Source organism: Elephantulus edwardii, unplaced genomic scaffold (genome assembly GCF_000299155.1).
Source record: "Elephantulus edwardii isolate Elephantulus edwardi_28Jun2011 unplaced genomic scaffold, EleEdw1.0 scaffold00003, whole genome shotgun sequence".
Classification (NCBI taxonomy): Eukaryota; Metazoa; Chordata; class Mammalia; order Macroscelidea; family Macroscelididae; genus Elephantulus; species Elephantulus edwardii.
Window position 1 is genome coordinate 13616129 of NW_006399753.1, and position 9711 is coordinate 13625839.

The following is a 9711-nucleotide window of genomic DNA, read 5'->3' on the forward strand; positions in this document are numbered from 1 at the left end:
CACTCAACTGTGCAGCCTCATTCTGGACTCCCATCACGACAATAATACCTAATCATATATCTCTTTTAAACAGTTCTCTCCCTCATCTGTTTCACCACAGTATATACAATTTATCCCATCTTTCTTAGTCTCCCCAAAACCGCATTTTACAACAGTGGCACTATTTCGTATTTATTTGTCCTTTTGTGACTGAGATATTTCACTCAGCATAACAGCCTTCAGATTCACCCATTTTTAATAATATTCCATGAGTTCCTTGTTTTTCAATGCAGCATAGTATTCCATTGTGTGAATATACCACAGCTTCTCTAACCATTTGTTTGTTGATGGGGACTTAGGTTGTTTCCAACTCCTTGCTATTGTGAACAAAGCCGCAATAAACATGGGTGTGCATATATCTGCTGGGTGGTTTCATTTACTTTTAGCAGGAGGAGATCTATGGTTGGGATTATGGTTTCCATTATTTACTCACCCTTTGCCATCAAGTCAGAACCGCTGATAGCTGATCCTCTGTTGGGGTAAACACGTGGGAGGAGATTGCCCATCTTTGAGTTCCTGGAGGACTTGAACCTTTGGTTTATTCCCTACAGACTAGGCCACCAGAGTTTCCAGATGATGTCCTTATGTTCATTCAAACTGTCAAGCAACTGCTTAGCTCCTACTGAACTCACAGCATCCTTGGGGTGCAGAGATAAATGTAAAAGCAGTCGAACCAGCAAACGTGCAGTTAACAAGCCTGGTAGAGACCCCTTCTTTGCTGGGCCATGTTCTAAGAGTGTAAGGGTGGTCAGACAGGTAGCTGAAGGAGCCAGTGAGAAGGAACATTGCTCTGACACCATCTGGGTGGCCCATGGACAGAGAGATGGATGGGAAGTGCTTAGGGCCAGACTGCCTGCTTAGTCATACATGCTACTTACAATTCTTCAAAGATAAGGTGTTTTTTTTTTTAAACAAACAGGGCTAAAGCAGTACGTCAGCAAATGAGCATAGACATGACACAGCTGTGAGCATGGTCCTTGGGGAAGAGAAAAGGTAACCCCCTGGGCTCTTTCTCATCCAGGCAGCATGTGGGTACTAATGTTGGGAGGTTCTTTCATGGATGTGACTGTGGTACCAGCCTCTGGAGGACATTCAGTGACCCTTGTAGCCTCGTGCTCTTATGTAATATCCTCTTGTGCCAAAGAGTGTTGAGCAATGTAGCCAATCACGAGAGCCCCTGCTGAAATGATGGCATGTGACGCTGAGGCGAGGTCCCGCTTGCTTTCTCTTGCATTACTTGTCCCAGAAGCAGTGAGGGGGAGCTCTGGTGGTCTAATCCATGGCGAGCTGTGCTGCTCAGCCAAAGGCAGTGCCTCTCTGTGGTTTAAATCCAACAGTGGCTTTTCAGAAGGAAGGGTGATCCTCTTCCATGCTGCTGCAGGGTCAGCTCGCAGTTGGCTCTGGCTTGATGGCAAAGAATAGGTGTGATGGAAGAGGCATGTTGTGAAGACATAAGTGGCCTTTAAAGATCCTTGTAGCCAAGACTTGGAACTTTTCATTCATAGCTGACAGCACTTAAACCCTCAGAGAACCACAGCTTGGTCATGGATGCAGCCTCGTGAAAGACTCTGAGCCCAAACCACTCAGCTAAGCTTTTCCTGAAATTCTGACCCACAGACACTTTTTGAAATGTATTTGTTGTTATTTTAATCCACTCTATTTTAAGAGAGCTCCGGAGGCTTAGTTATCCTTAGATAAGGATTGGTGCTGTCAACACAAAGGTTGCTGTTATGTGCCGTCAAGTCGCTTGGGACTCATAGCGACCCTATGTACAACAGCCCTAAACCCTGCTCTATCCTATGCCAATCACATTGCCTCCGACACACCCATCCTGATTACCCCAGTCATTGAATCAATCCACCTCCTAGAGGGTCTTCCTCTCCTGCGCTGTCCCTCCACCCTCCCAAGCATGATGACCCTCTCCAAGGACCTGTTCCTCCTTGCAGCGTGTCCAAAGTTTGTTAGACAGAGCCTCAGAATCCTTGCCTCCAATGAGCCGCCCGGTTTGACCCTTTCCAGGATGAATCTGTTTTCCTAGCAGTCCATGGTACCCTCAGCACTCTTCTCCAGCACCACAGCTGTTCAAATCTACCAGCTGCTCCATGAGAGAAAGATGGGCAGTCTCTGAAAACTTCCTCTGGGTCAGGTATGCTTTGGTTCTGACTCGACAGTACACAACAACAACAAGAAGCATTCATTTTATTACACAGACATTGATAACTAGTATAATAATCTCAGAAATATTTTGTTTCCCAAAAATATTAAGAACCATAAACCACCAAAAAAAAAAAAAGAAAGAAAGAAAGAAAAAGAGTTTAGAGCTAGTAGTTTTGCTGATTTCTGGAACATATTTCTAGAAAATACTTGTTTATTATATTTCATTTCATGATAAGTCATGCCTGCATGGTGCAAAGAATTTGGAAAACTCAAAAACATGTAATTAAGGAGAGGGGTGTGTCTTTGTTGTCTACAATGAGAGACAGCTACTGTTAACACACATCATCACTACACACAGACACACAAACACATTTCACAAAACGTGATTTTTAAATTAAATAATTCTCAGGAAAAAATGTGCACAAGATAGAGAGGCTTCAAGCAATACCAGAAATACCCAGTGGAAAAATATTCAATCACAGGTCTCTAGTTCAACCCCTTATTTGCAGCCACTACCTGCAGGATCTTGGCTAGTTGACCAGGAATAGTTTTTATACAACTGGTAATATTGCCACTCTAACAACAGCAACAACATGAGTGCCTAACTCAACAAATTCAATCTTCTGTATTCTTTTAATGACCTAAATACATATATGACAGCACATGGAGGTGTTGTAATTATTTAAATGTTTCATATGGACAGACATTAGGTGGTTTTCAATTTGTCAATACTTAAACAGTGCTTCAGGGAACATCTTTGTCCATATATCATTTTGTCTACTTGTTTGAGTGTTTCCTTTGGATATGATTCTATATGTGGAATTGTGTAAGTCCTTCATCAACACAGAGAGGTTGGATATTACTATCTTCATTTAGGGATGAGAATGTTCAGAGAGGTTCAGCAACGTCCTCTAAGTTACACAGCTGGTGCACGCCTGGGAGGACACTCCCGACCATGTTTGAGGACCTGAGGTCTCATTGTTTTCTTTACCACAGCAAATGCCACAGATGAAGACATCTGTAAGGAGGAAAACCTCAAGGACGAACAAATGACTCCTGTCCCCTCAAGTCAGATCTCTGTGTCCTCACTCTGGCCTCTGAGCTGGGAGTAAAGTAATTCCTCTCACAATTTGAAAAGCATAGAACAAAAAGGAGCAAAGCTATTAGTCTCATGAAATGGAGGAAAGTGTGGAATCAATACTGTGCTGGCAGTGGTGAGAATGCCTAGCGTCCCAATGTCAGTGTAGAGAGAAATATGTCTTCTGAAATCAAACACAGGCCACACTGTTATTCTTTTGGATATTCTGTTATGGATTATAAAGGCCACAACGCCTGCCTATTGACTCTCTCAAGTTGAACAAGCAGAAGTAGCAGAGGCAGCCCCGGGAAGACAAGGAGTCCAGGCCAATCTTAAACCACAGGATGAGTATGCAGATGCTGTTATCCTCAAAAAGGAGAAAACGGTTTCTCTCCAATCCACTTTTCACTCCTTTGAAGAAGCAGAATTGTTTCATGGAAAGAAAGTGGGTTTTGTAGTTAAAGTCTTGGTTTAGGATTCTGAGGTGATGTTAGAATTGAGTTGAAGAGTGGTACCAGGGACTGAGACTTTGAATCTGTTTCTCATTGTTCAAATGGAAACGTCCACAGCCCCATTTCAGATTCCTCAGATCATGTACATGAGAGTCCATGAGATCAAGAGTCTGTCACATGATAACTATAAAATGAACATGGGCTTTGCAGACGCCGTCGCCTCAGCAGTATAGTTGTTTGTTATGCTTGCCCCAGCCATGGTCAATCCTGTCATGTACTTCGACATCACCGCTGATGGCGAACCTTTAGGTCGCGTCTCCTTCAAGCTGTTTGCAGATAAAGTCCCAAAGACAGCAGAAAACTTCCGTGCTCTGAGTACTGGGGAGAAAGGATTTGGTTACAAGGGTTCCTGCTTTCACAGAATCATTCCTGGGTTTATGTGCTCGGGTGGAGACTTCACACGCCATAATGGTACTGGTGGAAAGTCCATCTATGGGGAGAAGTTTGATGATGAGAACTTCATCCTGAAGCACACAGGTCCTGGCATCCTGTCCATGGCAAATGCTGGACCCAATACAAACGGTTCCCAGTTTTTTATCTGTACTGCTCAGACTGAATGGTTGGATGGCAAGCATGTAGTCTTGGGCAGGGTGAAAGAAGGCATGAACATTGGGGAAGCCATGGAGCGCTTCGGGTCCAGGAATGGCAAGACCAGCAAGAAGATCACCATTGCTGACTGTGGACAACTCTAATTATGATCTGTATTTCATGTTTTCTCATCATTCCTTCTATAGCTCCAGAAATCACCTTGCGACCCCCAGTGTGCTTGCAGTACCTTTTAATCTTTGTGCTCTTGCTACAGTTCTTTGGGTTCCATGCTTTATTTCTCTACAAGGTTAGCAGGATTGCAGACAAATTTATGACTGAAATAAAAACTAGATGACACTAAAAAGAAATGAACATGGGTAGTGAGAGGATGACCACATCTGACTTCTATGAACTCCACGAAGGGACACTACATCCATCAACAGCATGTTGTTGTTATGTGCCGTCGAGTCGCTTGCGACTCATAGCGACCCTATGTACAACAGCACTAAACTCTGCTCTGTCCTGTGCCAATTGTACTGTCTCTGATACACCCATCCTGATTATCCCAGTCACTGAATCAATCCACCTCATAGAGGGCCTTCACCTCCTGCTCTGTCCCTCCACCCTACAAAGTATTATGTCTCTAAGGACTGGTTCCTCCTTACAATATGTCCGAAGTATGTTAGACGGAGTCTCAGAATCCTTTCCTCCAAGGGATCACCCAGTTTAACCCTCTCCAGGATGAATCTGTTTGTTTTCCTAGGAGTCCATTGTACCCTCAATACTCTTCTCGACCACCACAGCTCAAAGGCATCAATTCTCCTTCTATCATCCCTAGTCATTGTCCAGATCTCTGATGCATAACAAGTGGTGGCAAAGACCACGGCCTGTATCAGACACACCTTAGTCTCCAGAGAGACACCATTGCTCTTCAGTACTTTGGAGAGGTCCCTAACAGCAGACTTTCCCATGGCAATATGTCTTTTAATTTCCTGGCTACTGGTGCCAAGAGTGTTGACTGTGGAGCCAAGCAAACTAAAGCTGTGAACAATCTCAATCTCTTCAACATACACAGTACAAAACCAGCTGGATACCAGCTATGGGGCGATTTGAGGGCTCAGGACAACAAATAGTGTCAGATAAGGTTTCCCATGTTTCTGCAACTGCTCCTACTAATTCCAACACCAACCTTACTACCTCTCCAAGGTCTGAAATCCACTGTAATGAGTACTCATACAGAATCAAATCACACTTACAGAAATGGCACTTAGTAAAGAGGTTAACAGGCTACAATTCAGATTAGCAGCAGGAGCTATCCCTCAGTCCAGCAGCTTCTCAAGCTTGGTGACCTTCAGCGCCACAAGTTAGGTCAGTGTTTCAAGCTCCCTGAGTCCTGCCAGTCCTGGTGTCGTCCATCAGTCCCCCAGCCTGGATGAGGGCCTCTGGCTCCGGCTTGGTGGGGCAGCCGTCCCAAATCAGCTCTGTCTCACGGTGTTCTCTGGTTCTCCTGAAGCTGCAGTCTCTCTCGTGTAGATCTTGGCCTGACCGACGCAGGAAGCTCTGGCCCCAAAGACGTGCAATGCTCCTCTTCCTTGTTGGTGTTGAGATTCCCAGTTCCTGTTGCTACATCCACTCAATTTAAAGCTAGTGGGATGATGAGATCAGCCAATGCCCTCACGGATATACCAACGCACCCTGTTTGTATGATCCCACCACCCATGTGACAAAGTCAATGATTAGGAAAGCCATCTTTAAAAACAAACCCTTGACACCACAACAAACCCAAACCCCAACACTGCTGAGTCAATCCCAACTCAGAGACTTTGTCTCACAGAATAGAACTGCCCCGTGGGGTCACCTCAGTTGTAGACTGCAGGTTGCCAGGTCTTTTCTTCCTTGGAGTTGCTGCTGGATTTTAAATGACAGCTTTTTTTTTTTCCCTAACAGCTGAAGGCTTAACCATTGAGTCACCAGGAGCCCTCTTTCTAGACTTATAGGAGATGTTATATTTATCATTTTCTATCTGTAGTTGTTATTGTGTTCCATGCAGTCAGTACCAACCCATAGCTGACCCTCCAGTGGGTTTTCAGAGATAGTAAATCACACAATAGAAGACTGGCCATTGCTCTCCCATGGCGCAGCTGGTGGATTTGAACCCTGTCCTTCGGGTTTGTAGTGTGGTTTACAATTAGGCCGTCACATGTGTGCAGATCTCACAAGCGAGGGCATGTGTGCACAAACGCCCACTCACATGCCACGCACACAGCAACTGGACGGGTTGCCCGCACCTGAGAACTGCTGCCCTTTTGATTTAACCAGCGAATGACTTGGATAATCCTAACTGGAAGTAAAACATAATGTGTAAGTCCTAATTAAAGTTATCCCCTGAGATAGGCTATAAATTACAAGTTGTACCAAAGACAGGATCAGAGAGCCTGTTTCTCCCGCCTGTGCCCGGAGGCTGATAACAAACTGTCATGTTCTCCAGGCACTAGCTGGGCAAGACTTGACTAGACTCTGAATCCATCTCATCAGCAGAACCTCGGTCCACTCTCTGCCTTCAGCTGGCAGGCGTGGATCCAGAGCTCCACACACTGTACCTTTGTTCCCACTGCTGAAAGTTTCAGCAAACTTTCTGCCAAGCGGTGCTTGGATCTGGGGGTGGGCGCTGGGTTCCTGAAGTCAATATCAACACCACATTTGGAAGCTCACACTTAGATGGGCTCTGTTCTCTTCTGGGAAGGCGGCTGCAGCTGTGAGGAAACACGTGTGGCTGCTGGAGTTCAGTTGACTACATCATGGGGCCACCAGGCTGATGGTCACGGCGTGTGTCATCCAAGGAGCCTCATGGGCTGTTGAACTGGGTCCCAAACTCACAGTGCTCTACTGTAACTGTGTCAAACTTTTTAACAACTTTTAGGGAAGGGGATGAATATATCCACATTCCACAGAGGGAGCTCTGGTGGTTCAGTGATAAGGAATTGTACTGCCAGTGCAAAAATACACAGTTCAAATCTACAGGCTACTCTGTAGGAGAAAGAGGGGCAGTCTCCTCTGTGTGATCAACTGACTTTGAAAACCTGCTGGAAGGTCACGCACAGTTGATTCCAACCGGACAGATGTTATGTTCTATTGAGTCGCTTGCGACTCATAGAGACCCTGTGAACAAGAGCTCTGAACCCCGCTCTATCCTGTGCCAACCCTATTGTCTCTGACACACCTACCCCCTTACCTCAGCCATTGAATCAATCCATCTCATTGAAAGTCTTCCTCTCTTTTTATGTCCCTCCACCCTTCCAAGCATGATGTCCCTCTCCAAGGACTAGTCACTCCTTGCAACATGTCCAAAGTATGTCAGACGAAGCCTCAGAATCCTCACCTCCAAGGAGCAGCCTGGTTTCACCTTCTCTAGGATAAAACTGTTTGTTCTCCTAACAGTCCATGATATAGTCAATCCTCTTCTCCAGCACCACAGCTCAAAGGCATGAATTCTCTTTCTATCATCTCTAGTCATTGTCCAGCTTTCTGATGCATAACAAGTAATTGTGAAGACTATGGCCTAGATCAGGTGCACCTTAGTCTCCAGATTAACACTGTTGCTCTTCAGTACTCTGGAGAGGTCCCTGACAGTGGACTTCCTCAATGCAATCTTTTGAATTTCTGGCTGCTGGACAGTATAGAACAACAATAATAACAACAACCACCACAACAACATTCAGCAAGTTTCATAGGCTCTCCACTCTCCCTGTCTCTGACTACACTGTTTTTTGCACTAGAATTAACTTAGATTTTCTGCCTCTTAGTATTCTCATCTCTGTTGCTCTGAGTTACTCTTGTTGGTTTCACCTCATGTTCTTAATAACAGTTTTTTATGAGTTTTTTTTTAAAGTTTTATTTATTTTTTTCTTGCTGTGTACCGTCAAATTGGATATGACTGGTACAGGAGGTGATTGTTCCTCCTTCTTCAGCAGAGCGTCTGGTGGATTTGAACCGCACACCTCTGGGATTGTAGTGCAGTTTCCTGCCACTAGGCCACCAGAGCTCGCCAACAGTTTTTTATGAACAGGCCTCATCATTGCAATTTTCATGAGCACTTTGTGCAAATTGTGTAGTTGGCCTGTTGAAACCTCTGGACCTGAATCCATACTGTGCCCTGCTTAGGATATTTCAGAACCAGGGGATCTCCAAGTTCTCTTCTCCCCCGACATCATATTCCCCACTTCTTCCCTCCGCTCTCCCTCCTGCTTCTCCCTCCCCCTCCCTGTTTTCTTTCCTCCTTCCTTCATCTCCTATCCCTGCCTCCCTCCTCATCCTCCTTTCTTCATCTCCCATCCCTGCCTCCCTCCTCCCTGTCCTTCCTTTCCATTGCCCTTATTTCTGTAAAGAGTTCCTGATTTCATGCTTTAAGACTTAAAGCAGTAACGGATTATGGGTTATGATTCAGGATCAGAAATGACTCAGGATATAGTTATTTTATCAGGGTATGAGCAGGTCCCCTTTGGCCCTCATCTCCAGCCTTGGCCTCTGCCCTGCTGGGTGAGTGCTACAAAGCTCTTTATTTCCCTAAGTGGATGCCCAGGAGCATCTCCTCCTTATGACAATGTCTTACCTGGTAGGTGCTCTGTTCTCCCACCCCGCGGCTGGGACGGCCAGCGTGCTGTCTCCTGCCAGCCTCCTGGCTGGGTTGCCTCTGCTGTGTCTCTTTCTGCCACTGCTTCTGTTTCTCCCCGTCTCCTCCAGTGTCACAGCTTCTTCTCTCTGCTCGTCAGTCTGGGAAATTCTATCATAGCAATGCTGGGTCTGAAGTACATGCTCTACTTCTGGCTCGTCTTTCTTGGTGGCTGTGAGATTTCCCTCTCCACCCCTCAGATGGTTCATTTTAAGCCGGATGGGATGGTCAAACGGATCAATCCCCTCATGAGCATTGTGTATACTATATTTTTTTAAAATCTGTTTTTTCATACTAAATTTGCATGGTTCTACCCCCTCCCTGAAGGGTCTCATGCACCTCTTATTTCATTATTAAAGCTATCCAGTGTTCTTAGTGGATCATAGGCACCTCCTTTGCATAGTTTACTCAGTCGTTTGGTGGGAGTTACAGAGACTTCCACTTGAAGGATCATATTAAGTCCTTCCGTACATCCAAGTGAAGCTTCCACCAGCCCTGGACTCCTGTGCTTTCTCCTCATCACAGTGACCTCAGCTGATGTACGGTAAGTACCACCGCCAGCGTGGAGAACTGCGTCCCCGCCAACCAGCCTCTTTCTTCCTTCTGACTTCCTGTGACCTAGGTTTTTCCTGACACAGCTGAAATCTATTTCCCCAGCAGCAGATATTTCTGAGCTCACCAGGGTGCACAGATTGGGTAAGTTAAGGAGTAAATAGCTGTTCAAGGGA

The 9711-nt window shown here is 45.5% G+C and overlaps 1 protein-coding gene across 1 annotated transcript; it reads left to right on the plus strand.

Moving 5' to 3' along the window:
* Positions 1–3983: 3983 nt before the first annotated feature.
* LOC102847497 (peptidyl-prolyl cis-trans isomerase A-like) lies at positions 3984–4478 on the plus strand. Its single transcript, XM_006879292.1, has one exon. It carries the CDS (start codon positions 3984–3986, stop codon positions 4476–4478), a length of 495 nt encoding a protein of 164 aa, XP_006879354.1.
* The last annotated feature ends 5233 nt before the right edge of the window (positions 4479–9711 follow it).

Coding starts and splice junctions, on each gene's coding strand:
- LOC102847497 (XM_006879292.1), top strand. CDS start 3,984: ATGGTCAATCCTGTCATGTACTTCGACATCACCGCTGATGGCGAACCT.